Raw genomic sequence first — 16,100 nt, forward strand, 5'->3', positions numbered from 1 at the left:
GCCCTTGGAAAAAGAGAATGATCCTCCAGCTGACCTTTGCTTAGGCTCCCTGTAATCAACTGTGTGACTAATTTTAAAACTGACCAAGAACCACCTTTTTTCTTTCTTTGACAATTTTGGATTTTATACTGTAGGAAAAAACAATGAGCACCATTCATTCATTTAGTGAGTAGTTACTGAGCTCTAGCTGTGTGCCCGCTGCTGTGTTGGAGACAGGGCTGACTAACAGCCAGTGCTTTGGATGGCAGCTGCCCTGTCGGATTTGCTCACCGCAGAGGATCGAAGGCGATTACATCCCATGTGCCATCTGTTCCTTCTACGTCCTGCACACCTCAGGATCTTCTGGGTTTATGAAGCAATCTCAGATGAGCTGCTGTACCTAACAAGTTTTAGAGGAGTGCCTAGAAGGCAGGCCGCACTGAACAACAGCTTTCTGAGCTGTAATTGTTAAACAGTGAACCATGGTGTACCTTTCTTGTGGTTTCTGCTTTTAAGCCAGAGAACGTTTGTACTTCCCTTGTGTTATCTTTTGAATCTTTAGGCAAACTGTCAGTTCCATATGGCTTGCCAGTACAGTTTGTACTCAACAGGAAAAAGATTGTGCAGTGTATTCTAGCTGAATGGCAAGCCACTTTGGTATTAGATACCCTGGTGTCACAAATTCATCATACTTAGTGGCCTTTCCGAAACTTTTAGATTCAAACAAAAGAAAGTGAGACTTTAACAAACTTGAACTCTAGGCAAGAAGTTAAGTTTTTATTCTGAGAATAAATTAAACGTAAAGTTTCTGGAAGGCTATATAAATATATTTGAGACAGAGTCTCCCTCTGTGGCCCAGGCTGGAGAGCAGTGGCACGATCTTGGCCCACTGCAACCTCCGTCTCCTGAGTTCAAGTGATTCTCCAGCATCAGCCCCCCGAGTGACTGGGACTACGGGCACCTGCCACCACGCCCAGCTAATTTTTGTTTTAGTAGACGTGGGGTTTCACTCTAACATGGCCAGACTCATCTGGAACTCCTGAACTCAAGTAATCCGCCCACCTTGGCCTCCCAGAGTGCTGGGATTACAGGTGTGAGCCACCGCACCCAGCCACTAAAAATATTTAGAATATGTAATACCATGTCATTCATTCAACAGACTACCACTTACCACCACACTAAAAGAGTAGAATCTCTGTGGTCATCACTAAAAACAACATAGCCTGGTTTTTTACTAAGTCCTGTATCTTCAGGATAACCAAGAGAAATACCACATTTCCATGTTGTACAATGACTAGTAAATGCACATTTTTTTTTTACATTACCTATATTTAGGAAATTTAAGATTTCTGGAAACTGGCCTGAACTGCTAAAACTGAAGTGTTGGGTGTTGGCATGTTGTGTACCCCCTGCTGTGATGATAAAATATTTGTTGTTTCCATTGCCCCTGTAGTGTGTAATGCTGTGTCATGGAGCTAAAATCGGATTTTTCCAAGGAGATATCAGGCTGCTCATGGATGACCTCAAGGTGCTTCAACCCACTGTCTTCCCTGTGGTTCCAAGACTGCTGAACCGGATGTTTGACCGAGTAAGTTCCAAGCCGCAAAGTCCCAGAACTGAGCACTGACTTGAACCCAGGGGCTTGGGTTTGAATTGGGCTGTGCCATGTGCCATGTGCATGACCCTGGACAATCCTCTCAATCTTGTAGAACTTCAGTTTACTCATCTGTAAAGTTAGGATGCATTTACCTCCCACAGTTGTTGATAAGGATTATAAGAGAAAACACATGAACACACTTTGTAAACCTGGTCACAATACAAGCGTAAGGTGGGAGGTTATTTTATTTTTACAATAAACACTTGAGCCTCTGCTTCCTCATGTATAACATGGACTGTTACCTCTTCTCTCCTACTGTTTGTCTCCAAAAGTTGCTAATGGGATCACATGAGAATAGTAACTATGAAATGGTTTTCTTCTTTGTAAAGCTCCTTGCATGGGCATGTAAAACATTACTTAATTGGCCACACTGAAAGAAGTGACTAAGCCACAGCAGAGCCCAAGAGAACACCAGCCCCTCTGTGGTGGGTATCATCGCGTGGACCACACAGCCAGGGTCAGGCGTGTGGGGCACGAGCAGGCAGTCTCCAGAATGAGTTTTCACTTAGAGGCAGGACTTCTGTTATCTCTCAGAACCTTGTTACGTTTTTAGTGGTTCTTTTTAAAAGAACAACTTTATCAACATATAATACTCTATGTAATTTGCGGATTTAGAGTGTATAATTCAAAGGTTTTGAGTACTTTCACGGAGTTCTGCAGCCATCACTACAATCAATTTTAGAACATTTTCATCACCTCCAAGAGAAACCCTTACCTATTCTTTAGCTGTCATCGCCCAGACCCCCTCCACCCTTAAGCATCCACTTATCTGTGTTCTCAATCTGTGCATTTCTGTATTCTGGACTTTTCTATGGATGGAATCATGCCATATGTGCTCCTTTGTGACTGGCTGCTTTCATGAGCATCCATGTGGCACATATTTGCTTCATTCCTTTTAATGGCCAAATAATATTCCACTGTATGGATATAACGCATTTTATTTATCCATTCCTTTTTTTTTTTTTTTTTTTGAGACAGGATCTCTCTCTGTCATCCAGGCTAGAGTACAGTGGTGTTATCATGGCTCACTACAACCTCCACCTCCAGGGCTCAAGCAGTCCTCCCACCTTAGCCTCCTGAGTAGCTGGGACCACAGGCACTTGCCACCATGCCCGGCTAATTTTTGTATTTTTTGTAGAGATGGGGTCTTACCATGTTGGCCACATTGGACTCAAACTCCTGAGCTCAGGAGATCCACCCACCTCAGCCTCCCGAAGTGCTGGGAATACAAGCATGGGCCACCGCACCTGGCCTACACATTCCTACTTGATGGGCATTTGGGGATGTATGTGTCCGTTACTCCTGGGTGTATACCGAGATGTGGAATTGCTGGTCCTGTGCTGACCACACGGGGCTGTTAGAGGACCGGCCAGGCTGTCAGAGCGGCTGTGCCATTTTGTGTTCCCCAGCCATGTATGAGGGTTCCGATTTCTCCACACTTTTTGACTCTGGCCTTTCTGGTAGGCGTGGAAACCTTCTCATGTCTTGCCTCATTAGATTTTTGGACAAGCAAACACCACACTGAAGCGATGGCTCTTGGACTTTGCCTCCAAGAGGAAAGAAGCAGAGCTTCGCAGCGGCATCATCAGAAACAACAGCCTGTGGGACCGGCTGATCTTCCACAAAGTGCAGGTAACACGGGACTCCCAGCCGCTGCTCCCATGGCAACCAGCTCCGGTGTTCAGAGTTCTGGGAGGGCTTTTTTTTGTGAGAGGGAGAGATGAAGGTGAGGGAGAGAATGACATGTTTTTGTTTAATTCTGGCACACGTTTAAAACTAAGGCAGAGCCATTAAGGAGGCCTCAGTTTCTAAGATAAATGGCACTGCAGCCATCTGGGGGAGAAGGATTCTGGGTAGTGTGGCCTTTCTCATTCTCCATTTTGTTTCATCTCTCCGGAACAAGTGTCACTCCTGAGGTAGTTTTTCAGGCATGAGTGATAATGTGTAATAATACTGTGCCCCCCAAAAGGCCAGAACTGTGGTCGTTGCCACAGATCCCCCCAGTCGTGTTCTAATTTCCTGAACTAGCTTCTGCAGAGGTGGGGCTGACTTCTGTCCCCTTTGGGAGGGAACAGGGCAGTCACGGCTGGAAACAAACTGGAGCCCTGTGTTGCCGTCGTGAGCACTGAGTTCTCCATGTGGCCTTCAGCTGTGGGTTAGGGAACGGGGTCCCAAGCGGGCCTGCTTGGCGGAGAGGCCGCCAACTTGCAGGTGTGTAACTCTCACCTTCTCCCACTCTCCCTCCCTGAAAGTCGAGCCTGGGCGGAAAAGTCCGGCTGATGGTGACGGGAGCCGCACCGGTGTCTGCCACTGTGCTGACGTTCCTCAGAGCAGCCCTGGGCTGTCAGGTGAGGTGGATGTCAGGGCGCCTGATTCTCCCACGCTAGGACGCCCAGTCCTCTTCTGCGCCAAAAGTCGTCTGTACTCTGTGTGTGTGTGTGTGTGTGTGTGTGTGTGTGTGTGTGTGTGTGTCTGTTTTCATTGGCAAGCGTATCTGTATTTGTGGCATACAACAGGATGTTTTGATGTATGTAAACATTGTGGAATGGCTAAATCAAGCTCATTAACATGTGTCTTACTGCCCATGCTTTTTTCTCCCCCCATGGTGAGAACACTTGGAGTCTACCCTCTGGGCAGTTTTCAAGGATATGATACATTGTTGTTAGCTGTAGTCACCACTGGGTGCTATGGAGCTCTTGAACCCGTTCCTCCTGATGGAGACTTTGTGTCCGTTCACCAACATCACCCCAGTCCTTCCCCACCCCCTGCTTTGTGTGTGTGTGTTATTTTTGTTCGGAAGACATGTTATTACTAGGTTGCTTGGAGAAGCAACCATATGTATATTTTTTACCCTAGGCAGGGGAATGTGTGTGTCTGCCATTTGTTGAATTTTCTCCAGGATCAGGCACACGATTGTCTAACCTTTAGAAGCAGGCACGCAGGTGTGGAATGGGTCACAGGTGATGAGCCTACCCGCACACCATGCCGACAACCTGTAGTAACGTGGGAAAGGAGGATTTGGTGACAGACGGGACATGTGTGGGGTACACGTCCTGTGAACCGGCCAAGGGAGTTCACTGCCGCTGGGTGGTGACCAGTCACATAGGGGTTCTCCCTTGCTTGGCAACAGGAAGTTAAGTAGAAAGTGCACCTGGGTGACGGCTGGTGTTGGCGTAAAGCACACTGGACCATTGAATGAATTTACTGAACAGACCATTTGAAACGAAATTTCACTACAGTCAGCCATGACTTGGGAGTTAGTGATACTTCATTGCTTGTGCACTTCCAGCAAAGGTGTGACTGTGCTCTCCTTAATAATGTCCCGTCTCTTGGTGCCCCAGTTTTATGAAGGCTACGGACAGACCGAGTGCACTGCCGGGTGCTGCCTGAGTATGCCTGGAGACTGGACCGCAGGTATGACTGTGGGAGGCCTCTTTTTGGAATATTGTTCATATTGGGTTATTGGTATGTCTGAAATTGGGTGAATCACTGATTGGTTCATTAACCATCTTAAACAAAAGTGCTGTGTTTGCTCGTAAATCAGGGCACTGTGGGGAAAATGCCTCCTGCAACTGAGGGGTGGCATTGGGGATCTGACTGTAAAGCTGGTGGCAGCAGAGACTTGCCTAGACCCTACTAGTGACATCTGAGAGGGGGCCCTGTGTTCCAGATTGAGAATGTCTGGCCCAACAGAGCTTCCTAGTAATTGAGTAGGGTCTCGTTATTTGGTCATTTTAAACAACAAATAGTTATTAAATTTGTACTGTGTGCTGTGCTAGGTGTTAGGACTACCAATAGGAATAAATACAAGTCCTTTTCCTCAAAGAGTCTTTTCTCAAAAGGAAAAAGGAGGAGGACAAACAGAAATCATTGAGCACCTGTCATGGGTAAGCCTCTACGATGGGTGCTTAGGATGCACCTAATGTCCGTGTAACCCCAACAGCGTCCCTGTGAGATAAGTTCTGGTACTTCTCAGAGGAAATGATAGATTGTTGCTTAAGTAACACATAAATAATGTCTGAGAATTTACACAGCATTATGCTTTGGAGCCAGGATTTCAACCCCGGCCTGACTGCAGAACTTCTGTGCTTCCTCTGTGTCACCTGAGTAGTAAATTCTATACTGTGATAAATAAACTTCCTGGCTTATTTGGAGTATTATAAGTATTAACACCATTTAGTAACATGGATTCTAGAACCTAGCACTATCTAGTAACATAATTCTACTGGAATTGGCACAGTCTGTGAATCTTCTTTATGGTATTTGTTTAATTTTTAACCTCAGTTTCCTGAACAGAGAATTTGGGATACTGATCTCTAGAAGCTCAAATTATTAAAACATAGGAAGAATTATTTGTGATATCCAATGTGATATCTAATATCTAACATATCTAATGTCTGACGTTGCTGCTTTTGGAAAAGACAACCCAGTCTTAACAGCCTTTGGCAAGAGAGTTAAGTTAGCTGTAGAAATAAGCACTGTCCCATCTTAGTAAAAACTGTAAGACATGCTTCTTCATATGCAAGGAAATAAAGGCCGTGTTGATGAGAACCAGGTGGTGTGTCAGGTTTGCCAAAGCTGCATATGTTCTCTCTTCTTACAGAGAACAGGGATGCTAAGAAGTCTGTGTAAGGGGAGGCCAAGGCGGGCGGATCATGAGGTCAGGAGATCCAGACCACCGTGAAACCCCGTCTCTACTAAAAATACAAAAAAATTAGCCGGGCATGGTGGCGGGCGCCTATAGTCCCAGCTACTCGGGAGGCTGAGGCAGGACAATGGTGTGAACCTGGAAGGCGGAGCTTGCAGTGAGCCGAGATCGCGCCAGTGCACTCCAGCCTGGGCGACAGAGCGAGACTCCGTCTCAGAAAAAAAAAAAGTCTGTGTAAGATGAGTGCAAGTAATGGGTGGGGGCGACTGGAGGGTGGAAGCCGGGTGAAGGTTTGAGAGAGCCTGCTTCCAGGTGTTTGTAGGAACCTTCCCATAGAGGCCACATTACTCATACATAACAGAGCATCACACTTGGAAAAGGTCCTGAAGAGACTAAATATGTTCTGCCCTCGTCTGAGAATAGACTCTCTTTAATTATACTAGGAAGAGAATGGCTATAACTGCAGAAATCAGAAGTTTATCCCAGCTGTTTTTCTTTTGTGGAATCCTGTTTGCTATCAAAATAATGTGACCTGAGGTTATAATTAGTTCCCTTAGGAGTGACCTTTGCTTATTTAATATACAGGCCATGTTGGGGCCCCGATGCCATGCAGTTTGATAAAACTTGTTGATGTGGAAGAAATGAATTACCTGGCTGCTGAGGGTGAGGGCGAGGTGAGTGAAAACTGTCAGTCATTTCCCCTCACTGCCGTTTCCTGGGATCGCTGGCCTTTGCGAATGCAGTGGTTTTTCCCAACAGCTCAATAAAGCCATTGAGCTTGACTTCATTGGTGATCCTGGAGTCTGCCAGGCTTCTTTCTGAGGGTACATTTATGTTCAGCTCTCGGGGAGTCGGCAGGAGGGACACTGATGCCTGCCTTCCTCTGCCAGGCCTCATAGGGATTTGGGCTCAAGGGCCTGCAAAGAAAGGCCCGGTGGCCTCAGTTCCTGGGACGGAGCTCGTGCCTGTTGATTGCCCTGGGTTCCTGTTAGTGAGCTGCTGGCTACGGGATGGGAAACCTAATTACTTAAAAGGGATTTCATCCCCTGAGGGGTTTTCCAACAGCTTTGAGCCAGAACCTAGGGCCAGCCTTTGCCCTCCAAATTGACCAGAACTGAGGTAATTCAGGAAGGGAAGTAGAGGCACTGGAGATCCCTCGCAGATCCCGGTGGGGCTCTGGTAACTCCCTCTGCATCCTGGAGTTTAGGGCTTCCAGCTAAAGGTTGGGGCAGACACACACGTACACACATGCACACACCAGTTTTCTCTGGAGAAGCCCCAGTAAATGCTGTTCACTGATGATCTTCTTTTCTTTAGGTGTGTGTGAAGGGGCCAAATGTATTTCAGGGCTACCTGAAGGACCCAGCGAAAACAGCAGAAGCTTTGGACAAAGACGGCTGGTTACACACAGGGGACATTGGAAAATGGTTACCAGTAAGTTGCCACCTCCTCTGGTCACAAACAGTTCTCTTCCACTGTAGGGAAGAAAATATCTAGTCTGCTGTATAGCTGCCACGTGGCTGTGGCTCCCTGAATTTTCTCTTTCCCTTCCTCCTTGGTGAGTGGTATGATGTAGACTGTTCCATTTCCTGCAGGGGACAGGTTTACACTTAGCATCCTTGGTTGGATTTTCACTTTAACTTTAGCAAATGTGTTTTGTTTTGTTGGTTTTTTTGTCTGTCTGTTGTGTGTATGTGTGGTTTTTTTTGTTTGGGGGGGGGGGGTTTGTTTGTTTTTTTGAGACAGAGTCTTGTTCTTGTTGCCCAGGCTGGAGTGCAGTGGCACGATCTCGGCTCACTGCAACCTCCACCTCCTGGGTTCAAGCGATTCTCCTGCCTCAGCCTCCGAGTAGCTGCGATTACAGGTGCCCGCCACCACACCCGGCTAACTTTTATATTTTTAGTAGAGATGAGGGTTCACCATGTTGGCCAGGCTGGTCTCGAACTCCTGACCTCAGGTGATCCGCCCCCCTCGGCCTCCCAAAGTGCTGAGATGATTGGCAGGAGCCACCACTCCCAGCCTGTTTTGATGCTTAACATCAATTCTGGTTGTTGCTTCTCAACTGGAACACAAAGAGACAGTGGCTTTTTACAGTGTCCGTACTGAGCTGTGATGTTGAGGCTCAGTTAAATAAGATATGGAGGAATTTGTGGTGGACTTCCAGCAATGTAGGATGGGCAAGAATTTGGGAATAAATGTGTTTCTTGGGTTTGTCATCTCATTAAAAATAAGGTGTTTCACAGATTAGACGAACCCCTTGAATTTAGTTGGATTTAGTCTCAGAATCATTTACTGTAGAGAAATTCTGAAGTCTGTCTTAAGAGTGAGAAGCTTGTGCAAGAAGCCTGACCTGTCCCACCTGTTGGTTTGACCAGTAACCTATTGTTTCAAAGTTATTACTATGCTGATTGCAAGGACTAAAATTACAAATATAATTTTTATTATTGTGTATTGGCAGATTCTTATAGATTTTAGGTGTTTACTTCTCTCGAATTTGTATTGATTAGAAAAATACCTCCCAAAATGGCTTCAGATTTTGCAATACCCAAACTATTTAGAGATAAATTAAGTCCCCCTCTTCCGGTTCCAGAGAGATTAAATGTCAGTTCTAATTCTACTGTGGCACTCACAAACACATCCCATAGTCTCTCTGGACCTTGGTTTGCTCCTTTTGAAAATGGGGAACTGGTGTGGAACAAAAGAACCCTAGACACTTTCTACAGATCAATTTTGGAGGCGTGAGAGTGGCCCCGGGGTGGGGATGGGGTGAAAGTGAGACTAGTGTTTTGCTTACAGCACTACTGGGATGTGACTGGTCTGGTCCAGAGATGCTAGAGCACTTCCACAGTTGACTCACTCTTCCCAGAGGGCCAAGAGCACCCCTCCAGACATCGAGGAAGAAAACAGGAATTTGGCCTTTGTGTAGGAAACATTTCTTGAACTCTTACTCTGTGCAGAGCACTTTGGAAGGAAAAGTTGTGCTCCTGCTGTTAAGGAACTTGAGTCACTTGGTGAGCCAGGTGTTATGCACCTAATTCAGGCAGGGGGCGTACTGAGCGAGCAGAGCCTTGTTAGTGTTGACCAGTCAGTGGTGCCAAGTGGTGACGCTGAATGAGCACGGGCTCTAGGAACCCTTCTCCATCTCTGCACTTGGCCGAATAGCCTTGGACAAGTTCCTCAGTCTCGCTCATTCTTAGTTTTCCTCTCCGTAAAATGGGATCATAGCTGACGTCTGTGGGATGTTATTAAAATGAATCAATAGTGTGTATTAAATACCTTTCACTGTTATATTGGGATCCATCCTGGTTGGAAACTAGCCATCAGCCCATTCATAACCCCCTCCCTTCTGATCAACAGAATGGCACCTTGAAGATTATCGACAGGAAAAAGCACATATTTAAGCTGGCACAAGGAGAATACATAGCACCTGAAAAGATTGAAAATATCTACATACGAAGTGAGGCTATTGCTCAGGTGTTTGTCCATGGAGAAAGCTTGCAGGTATGTGCTTTCTGGGTTGTCAGTTTTGCTGCATAGACATTGCCATTGCCTGCTACTCCAGGGGCTTTAAATGTGACTGGAAATTTGAGATGCCTATAAATCGGCTTTCATGTCTAATATACTAGAGCATCATTGACCTGTTACTGATTTTTGCTGCTTGGCATTTCCTACTCAGAAAACTGTGTTCTCTTTAATTTCCACATTTTTATTTTACTGAGAGAGGTCTGATGTACCAAGGGAGGTTGGATAGACATACTGGGGGAGGGGAGCCTGGGTAATATATGTTTCCAATTATGAAAGAAAATATTGACATGGGTTAAAAGAAAGTTGAAAATTTTTACACATATTAAACCCAGCCTATTGATCATATGCTTCCTAATCATTTTCGAGTAAATGGTGGTTGTGAACCAAGAATACTCAAAATTGAAAATCAAAATCAGTATTGCAGTGAAACATGTATGGTATTTGCCAAAATGTTGGACAGATGATGCCAAAGAAGAGAGGCTCTGCTTTCCTGAAAAGTTAACCTTTTGAAAAGTTGTTAGATTTTAAAATTATTTTAGAAGGATATTTTCTTATAAGAGAATGCACTTATTTTTCTTTGAGATTGCAGCTATTTTCCTTTGATCTAGAATCTTCTCATTCTTTGATTTTTATTTAATTTTATTGTTACTAGACTATAAAGAATGGGATATTAGAGATTTTTCTTAAAAAATGAACCTATATAAATTTTATTTATTTATTTTCTTAAAGATAGGCTCACTCTGTTGTCCAGGCTGGAGTGCAGTGGCAGTCATAGCTCACTACAGCTTCAAACTCCTGGGTTCAAGGGGATCTTCCTACCTCAGCCTCCTGAGTAGCTGGGGTTACAGGTGCAAGCCACCACACCTAGCTGATTTTTAAATTTTTGGTAGAGATGGAGTCTCACTATGTTGCCCAGGCTGGTCTCGAACTCCTGTCCTCAAGTGATCCTCCTCAGCTTACCAGAGTGCTAAGATTACAAGCATGAGACAGGCTCCCTTTTTTTTCCTGTCTCATGATATCCATCATGTTCCTCTGATATCCATCACCTTGTTTATTTGACCCTGCTTTTAAAAAATAAGTATACAGAAGTAAATACAAATTAGAGGTTTGTTAGATTGTTATTTCCAGTGGTTTTTAAAAAACACTAATTGCAAAATTCCTGATACCATCCACATTTTAGAACCAGGAGTTCTTAATCTGGGCTGAATGAACTCCTGGGAGACAGGGGGTAGTATGTTCTGAAGAGATGATCCATAACTTGGATCATATTCTCCCAGGGGGCCATAAGACAGAAAAATAACCCCTATTTTAGAGCATTTGGATCAAGCTATGTAATGACTCATTTGTCTGTGTTAAAGGCATTTCTCATTGCAATTGTGGTACCAGATGTCGAGACATTACGTTCCTGGGCCCAAAAGAGAGGATTTGATGGGTCCTTTGAGGAACTGTGCAGAAATAAGGTAAGGTTCTGAAGGGTCCAGTCTTTCCTCATCATAACTTGGCATTAAATGTACCTGTAGATATTCAGGGACCTCCAACAGAGGAAGTAATTTATTTTTCTTACCCTATTAGGATGTCAAAAAAGCTATCCTCGAAGACATGGTGAGACTTGGGAAGGATTCTGGTCTAAAACCATTTGAACAGGTATGACCTTCATCTGAGTGCATGAATTCCTGTAAAACAAATTCTCCACTTGGAGATGTTTTATAGGTAGATTATATAAACATATGGGGTGACCTAAAGACATGCATGAGGAATAAATAATGGAGCAGTTTGACAGGGGAAAGGTTTTTAAATCAAGAGCACGTGTTCTCTTTTCCTGGGGCATCAGAATATGATCCTGAATCCTGTCCTAAGAGTAGGGTGCCTGTCCTTTGTGGAGAAAGTGCAGCTTGGTTGAAATGAGAGGATAGATTGGATGGCTGGAGGATGTTGATTCCCTCCAAGGCTTACGTGCTTTTTAGACCGGTGGCCTGTGTCCTCTTTCCTCTTTTAACTGCCTTGTTTATTGGCAGGTGAAAGGCATCGCACTGCACCCTGAATTATTTTCTATCGACAATGGCCTTCTGACTCCAACAATGAAGGCGAAAAGGCCAGAGCTGCGGAACTATTTCAGGTCGCAGATAGATGAACTTTATTCCACTATCAAGGTTTAGTGTGAAGAAGAAAGCTCAGAGGAAATGGCACAGCTCCACAATCTCTTCCCCTGCTGATGGCCTTCATGTTGGTAATTTTGAATACAGCAAGTGTAGGGAAGGGAGCACTCGCGTTTGACTTGTCCATTTGGGGTTCTTCTCATAGGAATGTTAGAGGAAACAGAACACTGCCTTACAGTCACCTCGTGTTGCAGACCATGTTTATGGTGATACACACTTTCCAAAATGAGCCTTAAAAATTGTAAAGGGGAAACTATAAATGTGCTAAGTTATTTGAGACTTCCTCAGTTAAAAAGGTGGGTTTTAAATCTTCTGTCTCCCTGTTTTTCTATTCAAGGGGTTAGGACTTTGCTCTCTCTGAGATGTCTGCTACTTGCTGCAAATTCTGCAGCCGTCTGCTGCTCTAAAGAGTGCAGTGCACTAGAGGGAAGTGTTCCCTTTAAAAGTAAGAGCAACTGTCCTGGCTGGAGAATCTCACAAGCGGACCAGAGATTTTTTAAAATCCCTGCTACTGCCCCTTCTCACAGGCATTCACAGAACCCTTCTGATTCATAAGGGTGATGAAACTCATGTTCTTCTCCAGTCCCGTGTGGTTTCTGTTGGAGCATAAGGTTTCCAGTAAGCAGAAGGGCAGATCCAAGTCAGAACCGTGCAGATAAGGAGCCTCCGGCAAATGGGTGCTCATCAGAACGCATGGATTCTCATTCATGGCAGAATGCTCTTGGACTGTGTTCTCCAGGCCTGATTCCCCCATTCCATCCTTTTTCAGGGGTTATTTAAAAATCTGCCTTAGATTCTCTAGTGAAGACAAGCATTTCAAGAAAGAGTTACCTGGATCAGCCATGCTCAGCTATGACGCCTGAATAACTGTTTACTTTATCTTCACTGAACCACTCACTCTGTGTACTGGCCAACAGATTTTTAATGTGGTTTTCATATCAAAAGATCATGTTGGGATGAACTTGCCTTTTTCCCCAAAAAATAAACTCTCAGGCAAGCATTTCTTTAAAGATATTAAGGGAGTAAATATACTTGGGTACTTATTGAAATGGACAGTAATAAGTAAATGTTCTTATAATGCTACCTGATTTCTGTGAAATGTGTTTGAGAAGCCAAATTCTAGGATGTAGAAATCTGGAAAGTTCATTTCCTGGGATTAACTTCTCCAGGGATTTTTTAAGTTAATTTGGGAAATTAACAGCAGTTCACTTTATTGTGAGTCTTTGCCACATTTGACTGAATTGATCTGTCATTTGTACATTTAAAGCAGCTGTTTTGGGGTATGTGAGAGTACATGTATTATATACAAGCACAACAGGGCTTGCACTAAAGAATTGTCATTGTAATAACACTATTTGGTAGCCTAACTTCATATATGTATTCTTAATTGCACAAAAAGTCAATAATTTGTCACCTTGGGGTTTTGAATGTTTGCTTTAAGTGTTGGCTGTTTCTATGTTTTATAAACCAAAACAGAATTTCCAAAAACAATGAAGGAAACCAAAATAAATATTTCTGCATTTCAGGGAGTGAGGCATCTTTTTTAATGTCACATTTAATATTCAGAAGAGCCTGTAATGTGCACAAGAAAAGAGCAAGAATGGCCCTGGGCCTGGAATCCTTCCCAGTTGTCTCCTTTTCTTCTTAGTCACCCCCCTCTAACTCAGCTGGCCTCAGACACTGACAGACACTGACCCGAGCCTCCCACCAGGTTGTCTGTGGCAAAAGTCCTAATTGGTTGTGGAAAAGAAAGTCATGGTGTGAATAACAGAGAAGGTCCTGAAAATGCAGCTTCCTTGCTGGGAAATGGATTTCAGGTGATGCTGGCTGTAACTGGTGATTCTGTGGTGAATTTAATTCCACTATTGTATTTTAGCAGTATTTAGTATTCTCTTACTGTAGAATTATGCAGCCAACTTTTTCTTGTTTCTTTTCTTCTATCTCTACCCTATTCCTTCTGTTACGATTTTAAAGATTTTCTTTTCCACAGGTATTAATGAATCAGCCCCCCAATTTCTTCCAAGTCTGTTGTGTTTAAATCTAGTTTCCTCCCTTAAATTCTGTTTGGTGTGATGATATGCACATCAAGCCCTGTGCAGATGCTCTGTCATCCATTCTTCCACTTTATTTATTAAGATCCTTATCTTAGCGGGGGGCAGTGGCATGCACCTATAGTCCCAGCTACATGGGAGGCTGAGGCAGGAGGATCCCTTGAACCCAGGAGTTCCAGTCCAGCCTGCCCCTTAAAAGAATTTTTTTTGAGACAGAGTTGTGCTCTTGTTGCCCAAGCTGGAGCGCAATGGCACGATCTCAGCTCACCACAACTTCTGCCTCCTGGGTTCAAGCTGTTCTCCTGCCTCAGCCTCCCGAGTAGCTGGGATTACAGGCATATGCCACCATGCCCGGCTAATGTTTGTATATTTAGTAGAGATGGGGTTTCATCATATTGGTTAGGCTGGTCTCGAACTCCTGGACTCAGGTGATCTGCCTGCCTTGGCCTCCCAAAGTGCTGGGATTACAGACATGAGCCACTGTGCCTGGCAGGAATTTTTTTAATGCAGATCCTTCTCATGTCTTTTCTCAGCTTACCTTCCTCCCCTTCTCTCCTGATGAAGTGTGAGGTTTTTAAGGCCTTTCCTTTCTCCCCTCTCCCTTAGCACTAAACATAGGGCTTAGAAACTAATAGATGTTCATTAAATAAATCTTTTGAACAAATAGCTGAAATTTTGAACAAAGCTCCTCTTGCAGTGAGGTTGATAATAAACACTGGGCTCTTTTAAAATCATGGTGAAATACACATAAAGTTAGCATCGTCACCATTTTTCAGCGTACAGTTCCGTAGCATTCAGGACATTCACACTGCTGTGCTGTCATCGCTACCATCCAGCTGCAGAAGCTCTTCATCTTGCCGGACAAACTCTGTGCCCGTTAAATGACAACTCCCCATTATCCTCTCCCATTAAACTCCTGGCAGCCACCACTTCTTTTCTGTTTCTATTAAATTGACTAGGTACCTGATATAAGTGGAATCATACAGTGTTTGTCCTTTTGTGACTGGCTTATTTCACTCAGCATAATGTCCCCAAGGCTCATCCATGTTGTAGCATGTGCCAGAAATTTCCTTCCTTTGCAAGGCTGAATAATATTCCATTGTGTGTATAGGCCACGTTTTGTTGACCCACTCATCCATCGATAGACACGCAAATTGTTCTTACTCTATGGCTATTGTGAATTATGCTGCTGTGAACACTAGTGTACAATTCTGTGGAGTCCCTGCTTTCACTTCTTTTGTATATATGCCCTGAAGTAGAACTGCTGCGTCATATGGTAATTCTATGTTTAATTTTTTTTTGAGGAAATGCCATATTGTTTTCCACATCAACTATATCATTTTACATTTCCACCAGCAACGCACAAGGGTTCCAATTTCTCCACATCCTCACGAACACTTGTTTTCTGTTATTTTCAGTAGTAGCCGTCCTAATGAATGTGAAGTGTTGTTTCATGGTGGTTTTGATTTGCCTTTCCCTGATGATCAGTCATGTTGAGCATCTTTTCACATGCTTGATTGCCACTGGTATATCTTCTTTGGAGAAATGTCTATTCAAATCCTCTACCCCTTTTTTAAAAATGAGTTGCTTGGGATTTTTATGTTACTGAGTTCTCTATATATTCTAGATATTAATCCCTAAACACTGTTTTTAAAAAAATTCTTAATTTTCACTGCCCTGCTAGGGTTCAGTGCCTCCTTAACAGCACTAGAGATGTGACAGTGCTTCTTCCCTCAAATCAAAACCACCTCAAAAGCCCAGTGGTCTCTCTCCAGCCAGAACAGAAAAGAAAAAGTATGATTGATTCCAAGACAGTTGTTTGCGTGGCTGTGTGGCAGTCCGTTCTTCCGTCCAGGCCCCTGACACGCTGATACTTCTTTCTGCAACTTCCCTGAGAGCTGAAGTCTCCAGTAGGACCTGAGTCAGGAGGCCCAAGTGGGGAAGTGAGGGTCTGGCAAGAGCAGCCCTGCTGCCCTCAGAGCTCCCCAGGGACCCCTCCCAGGCCCCAGCCCTGCCATACCCTCATTTTACATCTAAACTCGGAAAGCAATCTATTTTTAATTTAAGTCTATTTGGCATGTGGT

General features: G+C 44.1%; 1 protein-coding gene across 5 annotated transcripts in view; it reads left to right on the forward strand.

The window, feature by feature from the left end:
* The window catches only part of ACSL1 (acyl-CoA synthetase long chain family member 1), a 70,008-nt gene extending 56,516 nt beyond the window's left edge, over positions 1–13,492 (forward strand). For all 5 annotated transcript variants that reach the window (XM_030918654.1, XM_030918665.1, XM_030918668.1 and 2 more), the window contains 10 exons: positions 1,433–1,567; positions 3,134–3,268; positions 3,889–3,984; positions 4,978–5,050; positions 6,870–6,958; positions 7,602–7,718; positions 9,642–9,785; positions 11,168–11,269; positions 11,382–11,453; positions 11,825–13,492. In XM_030918654.1, the coding sequence (XP_030774514.1) occupies positions 1,433–1,567; positions 3,134–3,268; positions 3,889–3,984; positions 4,978–5,050; positions 6,870–6,958; positions 7,602–7,718; positions 9,642–9,785; positions 11,168–11,269; positions 11,382–11,453; positions 11,825–11,965 (1,104 nt within the window). In that variant the 3' untranslated portion in view covers positions 11,966–13,492. The remainder of the gene's footprint in view (positions 1–1,432; positions 1,568–3,133; positions 3,269–3,888; positions 3,985–4,977; positions 5,051–6,869; positions 6,959–7,601; positions 7,719–9,641; positions 9,786–11,167; positions 11,270–11,381; positions 11,454–11,824) is intronic.
* Positions 13,493–16,100: the final 2,608 nt, after the last annotated feature.

Source organism: Rhinopithecus roxellana, chromosome 2 (genome assembly GCF_007565055.1).
Source record: "Rhinopithecus roxellana isolate Shanxi Qingling chromosome 2, ASM756505v1, whole genome shotgun sequence".
Classification (NCBI taxonomy): domain Eukaryota; kingdom Metazoa; phylum Chordata; class Mammalia; order Primates; family Cercopithecidae; genus Rhinopithecus; species Rhinopithecus roxellana.